Source organism: Colias croceus, chromosome 11, assembly GCF_905220415.1.
Source record: "Colias croceus chromosome 11, ilColCroc2.1".
Classification (NCBI taxonomy): Eukaryota; Metazoa; Arthropoda; class Insecta; order Lepidoptera; family Pieridae; genus Colias; species Colias croceus.
The window spans coordinates 5,871,521-5,896,088 of record NC_059547.1 but is presented as its reverse complement, the minus strand read 5'-3'; the positions used below and the strand labels follow the sequence as shown (position 1 = coordinate 5,896,088).

General features: G+C 33.8%; 1 protein-coding gene across 3 annotated transcripts; it reads left to right on the top strand.

The window, feature by feature from the left end:
* The first annotated feature begins 1,734 nt into the window (after positions 1-1,734).
* On the top strand, positions 1,735-23,971 carry LOC123695319 (E3 ubiquitin-protein ligase RBBP6). 3 transcript variants are annotated; one of them, XM_045641132.1, is made up of 18 exons: positions 1,735-2,233; positions 2,315-2,546; positions 2,666-2,777; positions 3,144-3,271; positions 3,558-3,724; positions 3,873-3,963; positions 4,069-4,166; positions 4,290-4,361; positions 4,633-4,896; positions 5,479-5,516; positions 5,718-5,789; positions 5,949-6,010; positions 6,104-6,202; positions 6,368-6,679; positions 7,079-7,168; positions 7,687-7,935; positions 8,202-8,270; positions 21,099-23,971. In XM_045641132.1, exons 1-18 carry the CDS (start codon positions 2,068-2,070, stop codon positions 23,782-23,784), a joined length of 5,007 nt encoding a protein of 1,668 aa, XP_045497088.1. In that variant the 5' UTR covers positions 1,735-2,067; the 3' UTR covers positions 23,785-23,971. The 3 variants fall into 3 exon arrangements, with proteins under 3 accessions (XP_045497088.1, XP_045497089.1, XP_045497090.1); XM_045641133.1 differs by lacking the exon at positions 4,633-4,896 and having other exon boundaries at positions 1,736-2,233; XM_045641134.1 differs by lacking the exon at positions 6,368-6,679 and having other exon boundaries at positions 1,736-2,233.
* The last annotated feature ends 597 nt before the right edge of the window (positions 23,972-24,568 follow it).

The window sequence follows — 24,568 nt, the reverse complement described above, 5'->3', positions numbered from 1 at the left end:
ATTTTATTGGATGGATTAAAATTTGTGTACAAGATCCACCATTTCGATTTAATGTAAATCGGACCATCATGATGCTTTGCAAAATTTTATTTAATTACGTACTGGATGTCGCTATGAGTCGCTAGGTCAAGAAATAAATATTAAAACTAGTTATGTAATTATCAATTTAAAAATATTAAACAGTCAAAAAAAAATCCCTAAAAATACCCCTAAAAATTTCAGACCCCTAAAAAATTCCTATCTCACTTATTTACCCCCTAAATCTGGGGGGAAAACCCCTAAGTTGGGAACCGTGCAATCTCGGCTCAATCGCGCAGCCGCGTTGCGGCTGGGAGTCACTTATGAAAAAGTGTAACGCTCGGTAACGTTACGATGAGTCACCGAAAGAGGCACGCGGGCATGGTTAGCCCGCCTAAGAGCGAGAGAGACAGACATAAAAAGTCGTTGTCACGTAAAACTTTCGCCCGTATACCGACTTTACAGGCAACCAATTATTTTTATTTTTGTTACATTTAAAGATCATCTAGAAAAATCTGCTTCTTCTAGAGTTTCAGTACCTAGGGGCCATCCATAAAGTACGTCACACTAATTTCATGAGTTTTTGAGCACCCCCCCGTCCTTGTCACAGGTGGTCACATTTCTAAACCCCCCCCCCCCCCTAGTGTGACGTCACATGTTTTGCAATTTAACATTGAAAAATTATTAAATTAAAACAGTAGTTTCAAAATAGTTTTATTTCCATTTAAATTAAGTACTTTTTTTATGAAATCAACATATTATCAAATATTTGAAACAATAACAAAAAAATAAACTAATGAATAAATATAAATTGTCAACAAAACAATTTAAACCGTATTGCCCTAAAGATAGAGTTGGACATATTTTTTAGTTTAATTTATATTTCAAATTACGGGATTAGTACCTCTAGATTTTGAAATGTGATGTCACGAAACTTAGTACCCCTCCCACCCCTTGTCACACCATGTCACACTTTGTCGACCCCCTCCCCCCCTCTTTACGTGTGACGTACTTTATGGATGGCCCCCTATGTGAAGAATAAATTTCTGTGATAGAAATTTTGGTGTGTATTGTGGTTTGGGCATATTTAATGTAAAACCATATTACTTCACAAAATTAATTAAAATACGTCAAGCTAGAAGCTACCCGCCGCGGCCGCAGCGTAAAGCGTTGCCAATACGTAGGTACTGACAATTATTGTTTTTGTACACAAATACAGAATAAACATATAACCTTTTGAATCATCAAATCATACTTTATATCAATAGTAATAAAGTTTATAATCAAAAATATTCAAGAAATAGACAAACAACGGAGAATTCCCGAATGTTCGTTGAAACAACATGACACAAAATAAATCTTCCTAGTGGTTGAATGTCGTACCTTACCACTAATTGAACTCATCTAAACCACTAGGAAAATCCACCAGCCACTAAAACCAATATTTGTCCGCTAAATGGGGGAGCTAAACCACCCAGATCTAGTGGAAATTCCACTGAGTTGGCAACACTGGTCATCAGATTGAGGGCTGGATGAATCGTGAGTAGAGAACGCTCAATCGCGACTGCAACAAATTGTTTCAGCAGATTGTTGGTTGTGTTGAACCGTGAGTAGGGCCTTTAAAAGTACTCTGTGCTACCCTACTCATATTTGTCAATTGTCACAAAGTTGTCGTTGTCATGTTGGCATCAGGCATCGCCGCATCGTTCATTCCATTTCCGCGAGTAGATTCTTCATTCTCATTTTTCGTATCAATAATCGCCTCGTAGGTAAATCGTAATGGCGGTCTTCGCTTGCGGCGATATCTGAGACAATACATGATCATTATAATAATATATATAGTTCCAATTATATTTAAATATTTGAAATTGTGTTATTTACATCGTTTAAGTAGTTATATTTGCACACAAAATTTCATATCAAGTGTAAACTTGTGATAGAACTGTAAGCAACAATCTGTGCATTGTAAATGACTTAATTTTTCTTTACACGTGAAGATTTTTCTGTCATGTTACATAAAATAATAACATTGAATTGTGCTATACAGAAATGTCTGTGCATTATAAATTTAAAAGTGCTTTGGATTACGACACTGTTACTTTCGACGGTTTACACATTTCTGTTGGAGATTTAAAAGCAGCTATCTCACAACAAAAGCGTATCGGAAAAACATCCGACTTTGATCTGCAAATAACTAATGCCCAGACGAAAGAAGGTAAGCTTGTAATTTTTCAAAAATTATTCAGTTTTGTTCTGAAAAATCAAATTGTTTTTGATACATATGATATGATTTTAGTGTATTCGGATGACAATACATTGATACCGAAAAACACATCATTACTGGTGGCTAGAGTACCCCTATCGCAGCAGCCTAAGAAACAGTGGGATAGTAGTAATAATCAAGGAGCACCCATCAAAGATGTATCAATTAACAAAGGCTTGGCTGATTTGTCTCGCATGGAAGGCAGTGAGCAAGATAAAATTAATGCTATGATATCTCAGTCCACCTTTGATTATGATCCCAGCAAGTAAGTTTTACAAAGATTATCAGAGAGTATGTTAAGTAAAAAAAAGTTTATAATTTAAAGATTACTTATATGGAATTGTCATAAAACAAATTATTTAATCAAATTTTATTAATTTTTAGTTATCAAAAGATTCGCGGTCAAAATCAAAGAGGTGTAGTGCCAAACAATTATACTTGTTTTAAGTGTCAGAAGAGAGGGCATTGGATTAAAGATTGTCCTATAGCGAATTCTGTAAGTATTATTGTTTATTCACATGTTTTCATTATTATATTATCCTTTTTAATTTACTTCTAACCAAACTTGGTGGTCAATCTTAACAGCCACTAAGTATCAATATTCAAATTGCAATAATTGCTTAAATTATGAATACTATAGTAGTATGTATATCTTTTGAGAATTGAGTAATTTGGAACTTGAACATGCTCTTCAATAAATCTATTTTCTTAGCTGTGTATTCAGGTTAAAACTTTCTTATAAATTATATTAGATAGCTCATATGTTGTGTAATTATACTACTCTATATTAAATTTTCCCTTCAATCTCATGCTGTGTGTGTATGTGTATTACTTCAATAAATTAAATTTGTAATATTTTCAGGGTGACCCAATAGAAATTAGACGAAGCTCAGGTATACCTCGTAGTTTTATGGTACCAGTGGATGGTCCAAAAGCACCTGGCGCTATGATGACCCCAAGTGGAACTTTTGCTGTCCCAGCAGTGGACCAGTAAGTTTATTTTGCTTTTCTGCACCATATGACTCAAAATACTATATTGCAGTTATGGATTTAAATATAACTTTGTTTATGTATATTATGAGGTTAAATTAATATTAAATTTTAAAGAATATAGTTATATAATAACATAGTTATCGTAGTTCAATAACTCAGCAGCTTATATTTATAATTGTTCTATGATCTATATTAATCTTTTGAATATTTTTACATTAATGTAATAATAGTTAATTAGGTATAATGTGCCTTACACTTGTCAATGTTACTATTTTGTTTGCAGTGAGGCATATTTAGCATCGGAGAGTGCTGTGGGTCCTGAAACTCTGCCTAATACACCCGCTGCTCCAGAACCGACTATACCTGATGAATTAATATGTAGCCTTTGTAGAGATTTACTCACTGATGCTGTTATGATACCATGCTGTGGGAATTCTTTTTGCGATGAATGTATGTTTTTCAACTTCATTTTTTTGTTGTTGTGTAAAATATTAGTACAATATGCTCCTGGACTAGAAATACATATCTTTTGTCCTTAATAAATATCAAAGACTTTTAACTCTTCTATTAATATACATTATAAGTTATGTATTTCTAGGTATTAGAGGTGCATTATTGGAGTCAGAAGACCATGAATGCCCTGACTGTCGTGAAAAGGAGATAGCACCTACAACTTTAATACCCAATAGGTAAATACATAATTTTTTTTTATCATATTCAATATAATTATATATTTTATTTTATTTATATATTTTATTTTATTTTGTTCTATACATAAGTATTGTTATTTTCAGATTCTTAAGAAATTCAGTATCATCATTTCGAAACCAGACAGGTTATAGCCGCAGAGCTCCACATAGACCTTCTGCTGCGCCAGTGCGGCCAGCTGTTGGTAAGTAAATGTGAACTTAAATATGAGTAATATATAAATATGTAATTCATGAGATATCATCATAATTTACATAATATATATTTTTGTGATTGTGATTATATTTTTTTATAATTATAATTACAGCGGAACCACCACCAGTTGGCCCGGGTCCACCATCAAATGGAGCTGATCAACCAGCACCTCAAAAGTCAAATGGTGATTATCATTATTTATTTCTGTTACTTACTTATATTTATAATTTTATAAATGCATTTTCTATAAAAGGTTATGCAAGTACTAACTGATTTGCAGTGTGTAAGTGTGATATGTGTCTAATACAGAATTACTATTCCAAAGGGCTCTTATGTTATTCTTTCATACATACATAATATTATATTAACACTTTATTTCCGAATGAAGTGTGCATCGATTACGAAACTAATAAGCGTTGAGAGGGTGTGTGACGTACCTACAATGTGTGTGATAGAAGCGGTAGAGGAGAAGCCTCCAGAGAGGCGTGAGGGGAAACGCGAGGGGGCGCGGGGCGGGGACGAGTCGGACGCGTCGGCGGACGACAACATCACCGTCACCGTGCCCCCGGCGCACACGCACCCGCCCCCTTCGGGTCCCCACGGGCCCCAGGGACCCCACGGACCCGCACCGCACGGGCCCCCGGGGCACCACGGGCCCCCCCCGCACGGGCACCGCGCGCCCTACAACCGACACGACCGCCAGCACCGATCGCGCTACGGTATTGCATTACGATTAACGTTTTGCATGCTATGTACGCTGTCACGGACCGGCTTGTCTCTCCGCTTTTTACACCACCTACTAGCCTATATACACAAGGCAGTGCATGTTGAAATGTGTGCCGTTGTTTTTTTAGTGTGCTAGTTGTTTTTTTTTATTTTTAGTTGCAGTAACATTTTTTATAATCTTTAATAGTCTTGCTAAAATTTCATAAATAATATAAATGTATACAGATATACGCATAACACATGTTGTATCCATAATTTATAATAAAAAGAAAACAGTAATAAGCAGCACATTCAATTTTGTGTATACATATATTATAGACATTAAATATAACATAAAATAAATAATAAACATGGACAATTTAAATATATTTTTATGAGAATAGTAATAGTTGATTCTATCAACTATTACTATTCTCATAAAAATATGGTGATGGTTTAATTTTGTTTATTAATCAAGCAAATAAATAAAGCAAAATGCTTGCTAATAACTTCTTGAACACATTAATAAATAATTAGAGCCTTTATTTCTCTTTATTTTGTTATAATCTTAAATATCAATATTTCTTTTGTTACAGGACCATCTAAAAATCAACCAATGGAAGGCCCTGGAAATGTAAGTAACGTTTGTTTCAAGTGTTTTTGTAAATAATTTTTTGTGTTAATTTACAGGCAACAAACCTATATTTTGTATCCAACTTTTTAAATTGTCTGTTTCGTTTCTATCCTAGGCTATTGATTGAACAGCATTGTTAACATTAAAATTAGTAAGCTTAAGTAAGGATTAATATATTTTTAAGATAAACTTTTATTTTAGATGTCAAGGAGAGATGAACAAAGAGCAAGCACTCCAACAATCGACGAACGTAGGGATCCGATGTCGTCACAGGTAATGTTTGTCAGATTATAATTTTTTTCTAGCTACATTTATTTTTATTTATTTACTAATATTAAACATATGTATAGATAATTTCATCAATTTTATTTAGTGAATAAATTATGAAACATAACAATTTAATATGCTGATTTAATAAATTTTACATTTTAGGTTGTTTACAATCGGGCACCACCGCAATTTATGTCAGGGGTTCCTCCACCGCATTATAATAAGTGAGTTTTTTTTTCTAACCCATGAATGTCCTTTATGTATTGTTATTTTATGTATGTAATGTTAAAACTAATGAGTATTTTGTCTTTTTTTAGTCCGCCCTACGGGCGACCAATCGGGCGTTCTTATGACCGATACCAAGGTCACGATCCGTACCAGCCACCACCGCCCGGTATCAAAGACTCGCCTAATGGGTAAGTTATCATAAAATGTTTTTTTCTTTACAACTGAATTTTCGTTCGTATATATAAAACATTGGTCATAGTTCGCTTAAAATCATTTAAAAGTTGTCTCTTGGAATAGTATTGTTTACTTTGGTGTCTCGTATCGTGTGTAATAGTTGTCGTGTATTGGTGCAGGCGCAGCGAAGATCCGCTCGAGGCGTTCAATCGCATGATCCGCGAGAAGGAGATGCGTGCAAAGCGGCGCGAGGAGGAGCGGCGGCGGGCGCAGTCCGGCTCGCGCAGCGCGTCCCGCTCGCGCTCCCCCCGCCCCCCGCGGGGCTCGCGCTCCCCCCGCCCCCCTCGCGGCTCCCGCTCCCCGCGCTCGCCCCGCCCCCCGCGCCTTTCCCGCTCGCCGCGCGCCCTGCGTGACTCCCGCTCGCCCCGCTCCCCGCGCTCCCCCCGCGCACGCCCTCGCAGCCGTGGCTCCAGTAGACTACGGTATTCTAGGTTCGTTATAAGTTATAAGGTATTTCGCAAGAAATTGGTCTGTTTCATTCCGGCAATGTCCGCTATCTTGTGCATGCTCCGTCTTTTTATTGCTCAATCTATGTTAATGTTGTATTTTTTTATATTTTATCGTATTCTCACATTATATTTTCGAATAGTAGTGTTGTTTCTAATTCGCTTGTTATTAACTTTCATTTGCACGTCGAGAAGAGCTACATATGGTGTATGGAAATATATAGAGTTGTATTGATTTTAAATCATTGCTTATAATTTGCATGTGTTATATTTCCTTTTTTTATACTTATTCGTCATTCATCGGAGCTTAAAAAAAATGTTTCCAATTCTATTTGTACCGAGGACTTTTTGAATGGCTATATTATAAACTTATGTTTATTGCAGATCGCGGTCGATATCCCGGGGCCGCTTGCGTCGATCCCCTTGGTCACCTCGACGAAGACGTTCTCGTGACAGATCATTGTCTTTATCACGGTGAGTTTTGCCTTCATTACTCCGTGACCACGCTCGCTACAAAGTGTGACAAACAAAAAGCTTAAAAAATTATCTTAAAGTAAAATCAAGCTTATTTTCATTCATTTACGGTGTATTCATTAACCCATTAAGCCACAAGCGGCTCGATCGGTCCACGACACAATAGATTTTCTATTGTGTCTGTGATTCCGGGGCCTGAGTTATCACAAGATACCATTATATAATATTTATTTATTTAATTTTATAAGTTACAATTTTTTACGAAAAAGACGTGGTCTGCGGTGACTTACTAGTATATTTTTATATTGTAGCTTGAAAAATCAATTATTTCAAAAACTTATGTATAAATTGTCCTGTATAGATGGAACGCCCAAATAAAAATTGAGCTATATTTTTTAGGACGACCAACCATGATATAAAGTGTAATATAAAAATTAATAGCGCTAATAGTTTCGAAACGAAGACATAATAATTATTATCAAGGAAAAGCAGTTGATGACGTATAAAATGTATTGCAGCACGCCTTCCCCGCGGCGCCGCATCCGCTCGCCGATCCGCTACCGCTCCGCGCTGCGGTCGCCGGGCGGGCGCTCCCCGCTGCGCTCGGTGGTGCGCACGCCGCTCCGCTCGCCGCTGCGCTCGCCGCTGCGCTCGCCGCTCCGCTCGCCGCTGCGTTCCCCCCCGCGAGCATTACCGCCGCACTCGCCGCTACGCTCCCCGCTGCGTGGCCCGCTGCGCTCGCCGCCGAGGACTATGTCGCCGCACAGGTGAGAATGTCCAGAAGCTTAGCTACAATGTTGACACTAATGTCATCTTGCGCATATGTAATCTGCGCATCAACTCGTACCTGCTTATAGCCTGGTTGGATTGTAATTGTGTAAAGTAATTTGGTGTCTTTTTTCTGATACTGAAGGTACTGCGAACGATTTTTAGCACTGAAAGATATATAATTCGAATCTGTTCCGATGACTCTCCTAAAAAGTCTATTAAAAATGTCTGACTGCAAATATTAATTTCAATAAAATGTTTGCAGATTTGCCGGAGTGTACGACGAACTGTTGTCGCCGCCGCGTCGTAGTGTAGAGCCGTCGTTCGGAGCCAGGTACGATAGTAACAGTTTACATTGTGTCCGCACGCGTAAGCCTGCCGCTATGAAAACGATTCTTGAGTTTCACGTTATCGGATTGAACCTGCGATTACAATACCAGTGCTCCCATACGTATACATGCGGACGGTACGATTCAATGGTTTTAACATTTCCTTCGAGTATTCTAAGCGAATTGATTATGTTGTATGTACTTGTAAATATTTTGTTGTACTTTTATCTCGTATATAAATATCGAGGAATGGTGAGTATGGTAGATAGTGCGCCGGTTAACGTTCCTGTTCGTCAAAGCAACGTGGTTACTGCGAAGCTGTCTAGTTTACTACATGAGAAGTTGTACATCTATAGTAATCAAGATTTATAGAATTAAGTTGTTGTTTTTGTATTTTTTATCGTGTTGTGTACAATATTTATAATAATACATTTAAAACTTATTTAACTGTTATATTTTTGTTTGAGTAAATTTATTTATTATTATTAGTAAATTTAATATAATTATTTATTGTTGTACTTAGTAAATTTATTCTAGTCATGTAAATTGCTGTTGCGAGAATACATTGGATGGCCAAATTATAAGGAAAAATTAGAATAATACTCTTTCAAAAAAAATGTTGTGTGGTTTTATGAAACCTCGGTAAGAGTGAAACTTTTTTTCACACTATAGACATTTAACTAAAAATTATCGTGTTTGTACGATAATTATCGTACGTATCGTCACGCGACATGCGCTACACAGACCAAAAAGTTTGAGACGATGTAATAAAAGTTTCACTTTAATATTAAAAAAGCAAAGAAAAGGGTCTCTTGTCTAAGCAGCGGATAGGATAATTAAGATCCTTACGTGAAATGTCCGACAGTCTGTCTGACAGCAGCTTGCAAGCCTACTTGCAGGTGGAAACCCGACCTTAAACTTATACAAAAATACACCAATACTTACAAAAATTTTATAGGATTAAGAGGAAGGAGACTACTTATTTGTTTTGGATAATAATAGATGGAATACTTTTTTTTTGGTTTTATAATCCGTAAAAAAAGTTATAGTATGTAGATTGTACTCGCATTCGAGACTCTATTGCTTTATAATTTGACCACTTGTAATATGTCTATATTTAAACTAAAATGTTATGATAGTTTAAAATGTGTAATAATGTGATATTTATTTTATTATTATTTTTAATGTTATATTTATAAATTATTATCCCTTGATCGGTTTTATATACGAAGCCGAAGCCGAAGCTAAGGACGAGTTCTCAAATCTGATATGCGGTTTCAACCAGGAAGTTTTATCAGTAACTAACATAATTTTGCTTCTTAAAATGGTAAGCAAGTAAAAACCATGGGGAAAATATTCACGAAAAAGTTCCAAATAAACTCAGAATAAATTAAAAACGATTTGTCTAATTTTCACTCATTTTGCTTGTGCCATATAAATCTAAATAACAAGACACTAGAAGTCGTAAGCACGCGTGACCTTCTCGCCACTCAGGTGACTTCCAAGCCACCAGTGCGTTCGTCGCTATTCAGTTGCTCTCGAGACGTCGCGTGCGTGTGTAAACATAGTGTGTTTCATCATTTCCAATTGCGGAAATTCATCCTGCTATACTCATAAAGGAATAACATTTGATCGGTAATAATTTTTTTGAAATAATTCCGTTTTTTAAAATTATTATTATATATATATATATTTTTTATTATATATTTATTTATTTTTTAATTATTATATATTTATTTACAAGGAATACGAATGTCACCATGGTATAATAATCTAAATAACAATAAATGACACAGTCGCCCGTTCTTATTATCACGTTTAATACAAATTTCAACCTTATTTCTATGTGTTTAGGTTCAAAGTTATATCTATTGAAAATTTTAATTTTAGTGTCTTGTTATTTAGTTAGTTTTTTGTTATTTTAGCACTTTTATAGTGTTTTGTTATTTAAATTTCTATGCCTTGTGCACATGTTTTGAGAACACGTCCTCAAATAACATTTATGATGAGACTAATGTATCCAATAAGGCTGTGGACTTTATATGTTCAATAATTATTTGTATCACGGTGCATTTACACCAAAGGAACAGAGAATTAGAGCTAGAGCAAGAGCATTATCTTTTAGTATAAACGAAAACTCGTATTCCGTATTATTCAGTATTATGAATGAATGAAAACGCTTTATTGTACACCATTACAAACAGGAAAAGACATACATATACAGAAGAGAGACATGCACAAATGGCGGCCTTATGGCTTTAGTAGCCATCTCTTCCAGGCAACCAAACACAAGATAAAAAACCAAAATCATGACAGAGGGTGGTGGTAAAGCTGTATTAGATTGGTAATTAAAAAAACAAATTCAAAAAAAACAATATACCTACATAAACATACACATACTTACATAAGTACATAAAAATTATTATAAATAAAAACATACATACACACATACATATATACATAAAGCATATATTAAATAAATATCGTATTAGAACATTGCATAGAATCTTTTCGAACACACTTCGAACAACGCAAGAATAATTTGACATAGTGGGGTTAGAATGAGCATTCCCTCGTTTGTTGTAAATGCACCGTCAAGTTACAATGTCTATTATAGTAAATTATTATTTTTTGGTTTAAAGTTGAATTTGTGTTGTGTATACTGTTCTTTTTAAATATTGGTGACGTGAATCATATAAAGCCACCAAGTGATGGTAAACATTATATTATGTTGAGCAACAGTTGATCCATAATTTTGCTACGTGTAGAGTTTCCTACAATATGCAGTGCTGCCTGGAACATGTTGATCCAATTTTGTTGCTAAACTAACGTTAACCATGAATACGTCGTTTTAGCTATTATGTTCAATTATATAGAATAAACTTAAAACAATATATAAGACCGCGAAGAGTGAGATTAGATTAAATAATAAAAATTATGCAAGTGCAGGAGGTATATCATGATAAAATTATGATAAGTATTGTGATCACTGTTCAAATATAAAGATAACTATTTTTAATTAACGCTAGTGGTGTAAAAGAAGTAGTTTGATTATTACCACTTTTCTTCTTTCCTATTTGACTTATTATTAATAGTTAGTAACAATCAGTCATTTTTAAGTCTAAAAAGTATCAAAGACAAATTTTAAACTAATTAATTTGACAATCAGTTATGGCAAACGTAAGAATGTTCTCCACCAGTACAAGCTTCATGAGCCCAGTTTTGGCATTCCAGACATTGAACCCACTTTTCTTTGGATCTGCTATTTGAATATGGCTCCATACAGCAAATGCATAAGGATGCCTCTTCTTTTTCATCACTTTTTAGTTTTACTGCCTGGTTTTGATTTTTTCATGCTTAAGTTTCTTTGCTTAGCCGTTCTAGCTCCTTCGCTTGCAGCTAGTTCATCTTTTACGGCAGTGTCAGTTAAGATAGCAGATTTCACTTTGCGTCTATGAGTTACTATTCTTGGAGGAGCCTTTGGCAAAGTTCTAAGCGTTTTAGATGAGAATGAAACTTCTGCCCAATTGCTAAAAGTAGCCCGTTATGAAGATGCTTTAGGTATAACACTATGGTGGTATGGATCTTGTGAATTCTTGTGAGGTGTTTCTGCAGACTTGGGTACGTCATCTGTTTTATTTACAGGGCTGTCGGTTATGATTTCGCATTGCGTCTGTTTGAGTTCTTTTCCTTGGAAGATTTTTTGCTTTGAAATTTTCGCAAGAAGTGTTAACTGCTTTTTTAACTGGTCCAAATACCGCTCTGTCCATTGGCTGCAACTTGTGAGATGTAGAAGTGAACAGGATAATTCCATTATCCCTGCAAAACTCAATATTTTTAACAGATGTGTGTGAGGCGTGGTTAACCATCATCAATAGTGCTTTATTTTTTTTTTGATGGCTGAACTTGATCTTTGAAAAATTTAAGGAATACATGGAAATCGTATTCTTGCACCCACCCTGACCAATTTGCTGTGCCAATAGATCCAGTAGGTCTGTTGCGTATAAAGTGATCATTTAAAAATTTTCTAGGGAAGATGAACATATGTGAGTGCCAAGGGCATTTCCTGTTAGGGCTATAGTAACGAATGTTCTCCTCTCTGCGGTAGTCATGGCACTCACTTGTTTCTGTCCTCGACGTACAATGACGCGGTCTGGTTTTTAAACAGCTGTGATTCCAGTTTCGTCCATGTTCCATAATATGTCTTTCCATTGCAACTGGTATTTGTCAAAAACCGTGGATTTTGAAAAAAAATGCACATTGTTCTATTAAAACTTGTAGTTAGAGTATCGCTAGAGCGATATTGTTAATTGAGACAGTCTTAGATAAAGGACAGGATGAAGTTTCATAAATTATTGAAGCCAAACCTCTCTAGCCATTTGATTCTTTGTCCAAGAAGACGGAATGTTTTAATTACATTCCACAGTCAACTTAAAATTCAGTATAAGTAGCAAGTAAAAGCTAGCAAATAATCAATTTCAATTTTCAATAAAAGAAATTATAAAAATTCGCGGCATGTGAGTTAAAATGGAGTTACGAGATTTGCCTGTATTTTTGTAATTGTATAATCGGGGAAATACGAGTTTTGCTACATGAAATACTCAAATATTATAATGTATTTATTTATTTAAAAGAAATCAAATACGACCGCTAACAATTGAGATAATCAGTTAACAATAATATTGAGGTAATTTATCCTTAATTTTAGAATTTGGTATGACTAGGAAAACAAACTTAACATTTTGCATAAATCTTAATGCTTATCCTTATGTCTAGGATTGCAGATCTAGGAATCTGGTTCGACCAGACAAGGCAGACATTTACTTAACTAGGAAAATTGCGGAAAATTTTCATATAAGATATAAAAATCGTAAAGTTGTGTACAATCAATTTATTTTTGTAGTACAAGGCTGAAGCATTGGATTTCGCGCACAGCAAAACAGATTGTAAGAACTTCTTTGCCACTTTTTTTATCGGCTTCTTTTTCTGCTCTTGCAGCATTTTTCATTTTAATATGGTTGTTGTATTTTTCCTCCGAAACATTTTTTCATTATTTTATGAGCTTCACAAAGGTCGCAAAGGTCTTTTTTTCGGTCTGAACAATGATAAATTCATGTCATTAAACACTTTTGATAAATTTGTAATCGAAACGGGGTCATCATATCCATTTTCTTTGGAAAAGACATCATTGTATTCTTGTAACTATTGAGTTTTTCTTTTCCAAATAGGCTCCAAATACAATTTATATGACTGTGATCTACAATAATGACTTTCAAGCTTTTCGGAAATTATTGAAAAACTTTTTGACCTTTTCTTCTTTCTTTCATCGTGTTGTTGTCTTGTCCCGGTTTCTCATTTTCATTTTTCCTGATTTCATTCCCTATGTCTTGTCTTGTTATATGCCTGATGAACACCAAGGAAGGGGATCTTCAGTGTTCAAAGACGATTCATTACGTTTTAAAAAACGTTTCATGGTTTCTAACCAGGTAGGTACCGATCACTAACAACACTGGTAAACTCAATACTGAGACTCACAGAAAGCGTGTACGCAATAATTCCCGAATAACATTAGATTGAATAAATTATTTAAAAACTCGTCAGAAGAGCGCGGCTATGCGGAAAAGAGAGACGCGCGGGTGGGGGAAGGCACGAGTCCCGCTGTCTCCGTGTGGCGAGCAAACATAGTGCGCGGTATTAATGGACACTAAAAATAATATCGATGTTTTTTTCGATGCAATACATCGGTTAGTTGCATCGATGTTATATCGATATATAACAAAAATACATCGATTTTTTCCATACATCGATTCTTTTTTCTGTAAGTTTGATATAAATGTGGCTGAGATAATAAAAAACAAGCACTTATTAGACACACAACCTTTTTATTATTAATTTAACAAATTGAACTTTAATTAAATACCCCAATACTGTTTATCAACACTGTGTAGAAACAAAAGTTTGCCCAATCTTTTGCCCTATAATCTGTTTCTTTATTGAGTCATCACTCATCACCTGCGCCGCTTGCAGTCTGTCAGATGGAACTGATGTTCCCACTATTGTTATATATTTATAGTTTATGCAATGTTGGAAACTGCATTTTGAAGTCTTTCCTAATTTCCAGTGGATTATCGTTAAGTCTTCCAACAGGAGTTGTCAGGTAAACTGACAGTTCATTAGACAAGCTGTCTTCAGATTTGGTACTCTTCCAATTGTGATGTACCAGTTTGTGATGCACACTCCATAATGTAAAGGTCTCTTCACTTTTATCAGACTTGTCAGAGTTGGACTCGATATCTACATTTTGATTCAAATGAATTTTCATTAAATCTTTGATTTTCGACACACTATTGCATTGCTACAAGCTATTGCATCGCTAAAGTGCATTTTTTTTAATCAAGGGTCTAAAATGCATGCAATAGCTAGAGCAGTTACATGTTCTATAGGACCCATTTTTTTCTCATTTCTTGCAGAGCCAGATTCTTTCAGTTTCACTTCTTTCGCCACAGGTTCTTCTATGACAGTTGAAGTGATTTTAGAAAATATGCAGCGAACTCAAGGTATAATTTTACTAGTTGTGCAATATTTATCTCCAGAAATTTCTTTTGTGGCTACCTCTAAAGGCCGCAATATCAAGAGGACGGATGAGCCAATGGATATTTCTGAACCAGAGGCGGCTCGTCCTCAGGAGCACTGGTGCAGTGAACTCTCATAAATAATTATAATAAAGTTATATCTGCGCATTATTTAAAATATATCGTAAAAAACTCCAATCAATAAAATAAGTAACTTTACACATTACAAATAAAACACATCATTACATGAAAATGTTTTTGGTGGGATGATCTTTTACTAAATCAGGCACACTCTGGTAAGAAGGCGCTACTAGCATAGAATCTATATTATGGTATTGTCGATACAAGGGATTAAAGCCTCCACCAGAGTGCTTTCAGTAACCCGCACCTCGTGTTACTATTTTTAAGAAATATCCCATAGTTGTTTTATTTTTCCCTTTCAATTATCAATTAGGTATCATTATGTTATTTGAATTACCTTTGCGTATTTTATAGATATATAATATGTATGTTTCAATGTTCTGCGTGTTACAATGTTGATAATGAATATTGTGAACATTGTTGATCAACTGTTGCTTAAAAAATGTTTACTACGAATATGAGGCTTTCATCCTCTGATAAAGACACGAATTAAAACATTCTGAGATTTGCTTGCAATGATTGATTTTTTCATGAAAATGACGACGCAATTAAAAAAAATAATTATGTCTACTTTTATAATAATATTCCGTCCTGAAAGGTTGGCGCCCTGATATATTACTGTTTTACCTGGTGTTATTAAAAATAACCTATATTATAATAGTTTTTGAAAGTATTGATATAATAAGACTGATATATTATAAAATGTCTGTGACAATATACGTAGATGCTAAGTAACATAAAATTATAATGATCAAATGAATATATTGTTATCTATTGCGTTAGCATTTTCCCGTGCATATTATTATGATTTTGTTTTATTTTGATCAATAAATAGTTGATATCATTCTGGTCTTTTATTTTCAGACATATTTAGAATATCCATACGTAGGGACTTTTCATAGGGATTTAATCGTAGAGGATTTTTACCTAAGAAAAGATCAGTTGATATAAAAATATCTACGATTGACTCCCTAAACCTTTTTCAGATTGAATTTACTGTGTAAAAATATATTTCATTTGTTGTTTATTTTAAGTGTTCCGCTGCAACTATAAAACAGAATTTGCATTTTCTTATAACTTTATCTCGTCTTTACGATTACTAGAAGAATGGCTACTAGAAAAAGATAAAATAGGTTTACCTTTGTGTAGATTTGTGGAATTAGTGCGAAATAATTTAAAATAATAATCGTCTTTTTGACGAGGGCACGCTTTAAACTGTATTTTTTATTAGCAAACATTACCTACATACATCTGCGATAAAGGAATACGAAAGTGCAAATATTATAGCCAAGTATATTGAGCGTGCCCTTTATGATCAAAATGTAATCATAGTTTGAATTAATATATATCTCATTGATAATAATTTCAAAGTAGCAATCATATTATATTCATTTATAATTCCGATAAAGACATTTTGATATTTATCATTTGCAGATAACTGGTTCATAAAATGTAGGTATGGTTATGTGTAAATAATTGTTTTCACGTGAAATTAAGTAAGTAATTAATTGCGATTAGATAACAGAGGAAAATATTGTGCTTGTATGATAAAATAATAATCGTGCATCAATTAAAATACAAACAAATGTGTCAGAATTTTTTTTGTTATTATTAGACATCGGATTATATGCACTAACAAAATGCCAAAATATGCATGCAAATATGCACTAAAAAAGGCCGAAATATGCACTAAAAACGACTGATATGCCTAAAATATGCACATATAAATAAAAAAAACCTTTATTATTTTTATATATTTAAATCAAAGATTTTACAAAAACATTGAAATTTTCTTGAAATTGAGTATAGTTTTTGTGCCAATATACAATTAAGCATTTTTACCAAATTTTCGAGCGCAAATTTGTGACGTTTGTCACCCGCGAGCCCAGTGTTGCCACCTTAGAACTTTCCGCGCTAAATCTAGCCCTTTTTTGGAATTCAACCCGTGTTTTACGTTTTTAGCCCCAAAAGGGTAATCTAGCCCTATTTTGAATGGCTCAAAATTTACTTAAAATGGAGCCCATTTTGTAATTTTTTGCCATTTTACCATGCCAAAATAGGGTTTGTTTACTCGCTGAGCGTTCTGATTGGCTAATAAAGGTTAGTCGACCAATCGAAACTCCCGCTACTTAACGATTTATGCACGAAATATGCACGATTGGGGAAAAAGGCTAAAATATGCACTAACGCCGTAATTAGAGAGTTTTATGCATTTGCATATGCAAATATGCAAATGCATATAATCCGATGTCTAGTTATTATAATGTTGATGTTTCGAATGTAAATATGTATGTTAATGTTTTACTTCCTTGAGCTTTGTTGTATTATTTAAGTTTGATATCAAAATGTATATTTTTATTAATTGTTAACAATAAGTAATGTAGCCAATTATGTATTTTTATCAAGAAATGTGTTAAAATGTTTTTATTTAGATACTATTTTTAATTTAAAATTTGAATGATTAACATGTTACGTTAGTGATAATATGTCGTAAAATGTTTATGATATTATTTTATAATTTTACTATTTACATAGTAATGATTCATGACCTTTTATTAGCGTGATTTTTATTTTTTATGTACTTGATTAATTCTTGTATAATATGCGATGTATATTATGCCAAATAAATAAAATTAAAGAAAAATATTAATTCCAATTATGTATCAAAAATATATTTCCTATTTACTGTGTTAATAACAAGGTATTTTATTTATTAGATTATTGCTATACACTTGTTTAATTTAAAAATTTATTTAAAAAATTATAATTGAATGAATGAAAGATTCTGTGAACAAAATATGTATATAGATATAGGTAAAATATATTGCGAATTATAATAAATTGAAATAAATAAATGGACCTTCATCAAACTTGTTGATTTAAGCAGTATAATGTTACTAACAATATATGTGTTTCCAAAAATAAATATGTATATGTTAAGTATGTGTTATTAAATGTTATATGTATCTGATCATGATCAAAAGTGGTTTGAAATATATATTGGCATAAATTAAATGACGTACATAATAATTTGTATCGCCTTAGTTTGGCTAAAATGTAAACACCTCCTGTGATTACTTTCACTATACAGGGTGTCCCACTATTGGTATACCAAGTGCGAAGGAACTTGTAGTTTTCTGTTTTGCATATACTGATCACGTAACAAATACTTAAACAACAAAATTACGTCAAAAATTTTTTGCTAAATTTTTCCTTAAAATACATGTTTTAATCTCTAGCTTCGCGCAGCCAGCATAATATACCGCTTCGCTAATGTGAGCATTCTGTCTATGAAAACATAATCTTAAACGATAGCTCACGTGCGAATGGCAAAATTGGGTGGAATGCTTGTTAGGGGTGTACAGTGTACACTGTAGGTACACATAGTTTTAAGAATTCATCCAGGATTGAATTGAAAAAAAAAATACGTCTGGAATTTTATAAGTATTTTTTACGTACATACTCACCTTATGCAAAACTATAACCTCCTTCGTGCTTAGTTTACCGACCTGTGGGACACCCGGTATATTGTATGTTACCCATTATAAAATTAAGATATGTACTGTAATTTTTTCGAACCAATTAATAATTATTTCTGTATTAAAACAATTTAGTTATTTCGTTATAATTTATAAATATCAGAAATTCCTATGATAATTTTGAAAATTACATAAACTGTCCTAATATTGGTAATTCTCAATTTTTATAGTCCAAGAGCTTATTCGAAATGAAAACCAGATGAGACTCAAATAAATAATTGATTTTTTTTTATTCATAAACACTCTTAACATAGATTGCCTCTTTTCCTTGACGTATACGATCAGTATGGAAACACGCGTCATATATAAGTCGATCAGAAATATTTTATTTGTTTTTGAGTTAAAATGGTGAAATGAGCGGTGATTGTTAAAATGAATCCATTTATTTCATATATTGTTCTAATCTAGTTATCAGATGGGTGAAGATCAATTTACTACTGTCTCCTACCAAAATGTTGATACTGAACGATGAGAACTTTTGACGCCACATTTTATTTTAAATTTATGTATCATGTAATGTAAATTAAATGTCTGTAAATGTAAATTTTCTTTTTTATTATTCTTATTCTTATTTTGCAATTCTTATTGGTTATTTTTTTAATATAATGAATTGTAAGTCTCTGAAATGTGGCACAGTTGGAAAGCTTACGTATCAAGTTTAGTGTAATGAAATAATACTTAATTGTAAAATGTACATTGTGGAAATACATGGGTGTAATTCCATAATGAATCGATATTTATCACTTATTGCCAGTCTGAATTATTATATTTTTTGAGTATGTATATTAGGATGTATCTTTATTGATGATAATGTACATAGTATTTAGTTATGTTAAGAATTAAATATATGTTTTAAAGTTTTGAAGGCACATGTAATCTATATACATATGTATATATTGTATGTTTCTATAATTATTTAAAGTTTTATTAATATATTATGTCCAGCTGAATTTTAGGTATTTGAGTTTTGGAAGAGACTCCGCTTCTCCTGAGGTGTGGACAAAAAGGTACCAAACAATAATTTTTATCGATTTCTTTAGGAAAGCATGTAACAAAACTGTATAGAAATAATTGAAAATCACGCTAGGTTACGGTAAAGTGATATTTTAATTATGCCTCTTTTAGAAGTTGATAAAAAATACAATTCAAATAAATAATCGTAAAAATATTTTACATCGTGTGTGGCTATTGCCTTTTATAATAATTAGTCATCATTATAGACTACAGAGAAGTACATAAAAACAAATCGTTCATAATACTTATGTTTTTCTTTTGGAGTACTTTTCTTAGTATAAAGAATTAATAAACTTTTTATTTCCCTAACAGCGTATATAAATTACGTCAACATCAAGAATAGAGACTCCTGTCTCTTTGAGTTTGTTTAATTAATACACACATCAATAAAACACTTTTAAAAATAAGGATATTTTGTATTGTACACGTGTCCTAAGAGCACAGGACCTCAAACCACAAACAGAGATTGGTGGTAAATGAAATTGTGGCAATACTAACTATCTATAATTAAATTTTATAAAATTATTGCCAATTTTAATCAAAATTTAAAGTTTTCTAACAAGAAATGAAGATCCTTAACATGTAAGTTGTTACCCTTTTGAGCAAATTTTTTTATGAACAATAATCATGAAATTTATTTATTTTTTATTGAAACCTAAAAATGAGCCAAATCTCACAATGTCACAAAATTCTTCTTAAATTTGCTGATAGTTGATGCAAATACAAAATAACCTTTGATTTTATTGATGTAAAATTTTTAACCGCGTTGAGCACTTCTAGGTAGTGAAAGATCTTATGGGTGTGTGTCTTAAAAAGTTGTATGAATTTAATATTTTATCAAAAAAAGCCTTAAGTTATAATTTTACACCTCTGTAGGCTTTATATAATTTTACAGTTCTGTAGGCAGTGACTATAACTGCTTGCTTATATGTAATTATTTAGGTTTTAGATTACTTAAAAAAACAAAGAAGTATTACAAACAGGAATCAGGCCAATTAGTTTGATATAGTTTTGATATATCGGACAATCCAGTGTCGTTGATACGTCAGCTTTTTTAAGTGGGTGAAAGTACTGAATAGCTTTTGAATAAAATATAAAATAATAGCTCTATGATTTTAGATTCTCTCGACGTTAGAAAAATATTAATATACCTGTATTGTAATTATACATAAAAATGTTAAAATATTTGAATCGGAATCCGTTATTTGTAACTTATTTTGCAACTGGGTATCCATAGTGATCAGGTTCGATTCGTTTACGCAAAACTTAAAATTCTTTAGGAATACGTCGCAACCAATTAGCCTAATAAACCCGTCAATAATAACCTAGCCACTTATATAATCGGCGCTCTGCATCTAGATGACCGAATTATATCTTGCTGCAGCGTTTTAAAAGGACGAACGGACTGATTGAAGGCGGGAATATAATAGGGTAATGATAGGTGGGAAAAGAAAAAAAAAAATACACTGCTTTCTGCTGATAGGTATCTAATTAGGCTAGTTGGCTGCGAGAGTATATAGGTATATAAAAACTTAATAAATATTATAACTAGTTTTTATTATTACAGGTATGGTCCGCGGAATAATGTTGGGCCATCAGTATTTCCACCACTTGGAGCTAAACCGGTTCCTCTTATGGGCTTGAATATCCAACCTCAACCTGAAGGGCTTCCTGGTTTTCGAGGTCGCTTTGATGGCCCTATATTTGATGACATACCTCCTGGTGTAGATCCTCCTGTTCCTGGATACGAGCCTCCGCCTTTTGAAAAACCGCCATTTGGTCCTCCAAGTTCCTTAGATCGTGACAGATTACCACCTTCAACGTATAGGGATCCTTATCGTCCACCACCTTATGCTGAGGGCTATAGGGATTCATCTTTGCCTTCTATTCAAAATGATATTCCCCTTCATGGAGGAGAACATCCCTCACGTTACCGCGATAACTTTAGGCCAGGAGCTCCCTATCGTGACGCGGGCGGGCCTATGCCTTATAGAGATGGCCAACCCTACCGTGATCAAGTTTTGCCTGTTCCTCATCGTGACGCTAATTTTAGAAATGGACCTCCATTCCGGGATAATTCATATAGAAATGCACCATTCCGCGATGGAAATTATCGCGAGAATATTCCACACAATTACCGTGATGGTGGAATACCATTTCGACCACCAAGTGTTGATCCTAGAGAACAAATACCACCATTTCATGATTCTAACTATCGTGATGGTTTTAGAGATGATAATAGCCGTGAAAGTAGGCCAGGTTTTCGGTCAAGTAACCCTCGTAATAGAGTGGGTTCCAAACGAAATGGTAATCAAGAACATGAAAGACCGAGGGAAAGAGAAGGTCGTGACATGCCTGAAAGATTTGACAGAGACAGGCAATCTCGTGCTGTGGAAAAGGGCAGAGAACCACGTGACGAGCGTGGTCGTGAATATGACCGGAATAGGGATTATGATAAAGAGAGAGGCCATGAAAGAGGAACTCCAGAGAGAAAAGCTCGCTCAAGAGACATTCGTGAGAAAAGACGTAGTGAGTCTAGGGGCCGTTCACGCGACCGTGATAGTAAAAAAGAAAAGAAAGAAGAAAGAGTAAGAGATAAATCCTCGACTGAAAGAAATAAAGACCACAAAGAGAAAGATAAAAAAATGAAAGATAGGAAAAAGAAGAAACGCGAAAAGGAAAAAGAGGTTGAAAAGAAGAAAAAGCGTGATAAAAAAGAGAAAAAAGATAGCAAGGAAGTGAAAAAAGAAGAAGATGGAGACAAGGATAAACCAATAGAGGAGGCACCAAGTATGATTGAAGCAGATGTTAAAACTAAGGATGATAAAGAAGCAGAATCCGAACAGTTACATAATAAAGATGTTCCAAAAACTGATACTACGGAAAATGCAATGAACGATTTGTATGGTGACGAAGCTGCCGAAGCAGTTGATAAAGAAATAATCCAAAATTATATAAAAAGTGAAAACGTGGACGATATTCAAAATCCAAAGGATACTGAGAGTAGTAATAAAGATGAGCCTTTTGATGGTATTGAATTGCAGCCCGCAGCTGACGAGTTAGGTGCCGATTTAGAAATCTCTTTGAATACCTCCAAGGAAGTATTAGCACCCTTGCCAGAATTATCAAAGTGGGAAGTAGACGAAGATAATCAAGAAAAATCTAAAGAACCGGGTGAAATTACCTCTCCTGAAGATGATGGAGAGTCCAGAAAGGTGACATCTGATGTCATTAAACGCGCAGAAAAAGCAATATTTGCTAAAGCAGTCAATTCATTAAGACCAATTGAAATAAAGAAGATCAGTAGCGATCGTTTAAAGTTATATGGAGATGAAACTCAAAATAAATTGAATAATATTCAAATTACAGTTCCAGTAACAGATCTAGATCAGAGATCTTTAGAAACTATTGACAAAAAGGGAAGATACTCTAAAACACCCCCACCTCGCTTATCAGTTAAAGAAAGATTAGGTGGTAAAGTGGAAGATGTGCGTCGCGTTAGAGAACCACGTGTTGTACATAGTACTGTTGAACGCGTTAAGTCACGTTCAAAAACACCAAAAAGAGAACAAGTTCCATATCGTAGAGTAACAGTAGAAAAAGACAGGGGTAGAAAGCCTGATAATAGATTAGATATCGCAAAAGATCGACATCTTAACGTCGAAAGGCGAGTTAAAGCTGAAGTTGTTAAGATAGACGCAAACTACAGACAAGACGTTAAGAGAAAAGAAAAAACTTCAAAAGAAGACAAAAAATTGGAGGAGAAGATTACAGGTCACAAAGTGAAAGACAATACAGAACCAAAACCAACAAACGAAAAAGAACGTAAAAAATCTACATTAGATGAAGCACACTTTGAACCAGATTATGATGAAACAGTTGAATCTGATAACGAGGTCAAAGATGATATTGGGAAAAAACGAGAACATTCGAAGTCACCAGGTCCCATAGATTCCAAGAAACCAAAGTTTGAGAGTGAGACGATCAAACTAGATTTGACAAATGTTAAAAAGAAACCTGATTCCGAAAGCGAGTCATCGGCAAGCGGTTCGGATGACTCATCTTCGTCGTCATCGTCTGACGCTCGTAAGCGTAAAAAGAAAAAGAAACGAGCCAAGAAGAAAAAGAAACGCGCTGCCAGCGACAGTGAGAGTGACTCGGGCTCCAGTTCAGACGATCACAAGAAGAAGAAGAAGAAACGTAAACATAAGAAAAAATCTAGTAAGAAGAAGAAGAAATCTAAGTATAAGTAATATTATTAGTCAATAGGTATTTTATTTTTCTTTACCTAAAGTCATAAACTAAGGAAGTCGAGACGGCTTCTAATGGCCAATAAGACACATCTTGTTTGGGTTAATCTTAAATAAATAAAACTTTAAATGTTTTACATTATATGTAGTCGTGTATTTAACAAATAAAATACATTTTATGAATAAAATATAGTCGTGTTTCTTTTTTAATCCAGTAGTTAGTTTTAATAATTCAATCTTCTTCATGCTTGGTAGTTGAATAAACTTAGTCAAAAAAAATTATAACTTAATGCAGTAAAAGATAGTATCACAATACATAGTATGATAATGTTGAAACTTGAATCACCACTCAAGTAAATGTTTATACTGTGATAAAACACAACCTGTCGATTTTTCAAAGACATTTGTTCCAATTATTGGTTTTCTTTATGGATAATTAGTTTATCAGCCCTCTGTCTGTGTTCTGCTAGACCTGGTCATTATTGATCCACCGGGAATCGAACCCAGTTCTTCGCTTATTCCTTAAACACTACCAAGGGAACGGTCAAATTTATATTTACATGACCCAAATCATGACACCCTAATTTGAAAATTATAATTACCAGTATCTAAAGAGCTGCTGGCAGCTGGTTTATCTATTAAAAATAATATCTTTTTGAGCTTCCTTTATAATATTTTGGTATGGAGACTAGGGATGTCATTATGTATGAGTTGTTCAATTTTTCACTTTGTAGATATAGAAAAGTATAACATTTTAATTTTATTACCATAATATATCACTTTATAT

What these genes read in the sequence shown, in the direction of transcription:
- LOC123695319 (XM_045641132.1), top strand. Translation starts at nt 2,068, where the DNA reads ATGTCTGTGCATTATAAATTTAAAAGTGCTTTGGATTACGACACTGTT. An exon ending in TTTGATTATGATCCCAGCAA is followed by an intron (nt 2,547 to 2,665) that starts GTAAGTTTTACA and finishes ATTAATTTTTAG; the next exon opens with TTATCAAAAGATTCGCGGTC. An exon ending in ATTGTCCTATAGCGAATTCT is followed by an intron (nt 2,778 to 3,143) that starts GTAAGTATTATT and finishes TAATATTTTCAG; the next exon opens with GGTGACCCAATAGAAATTAG.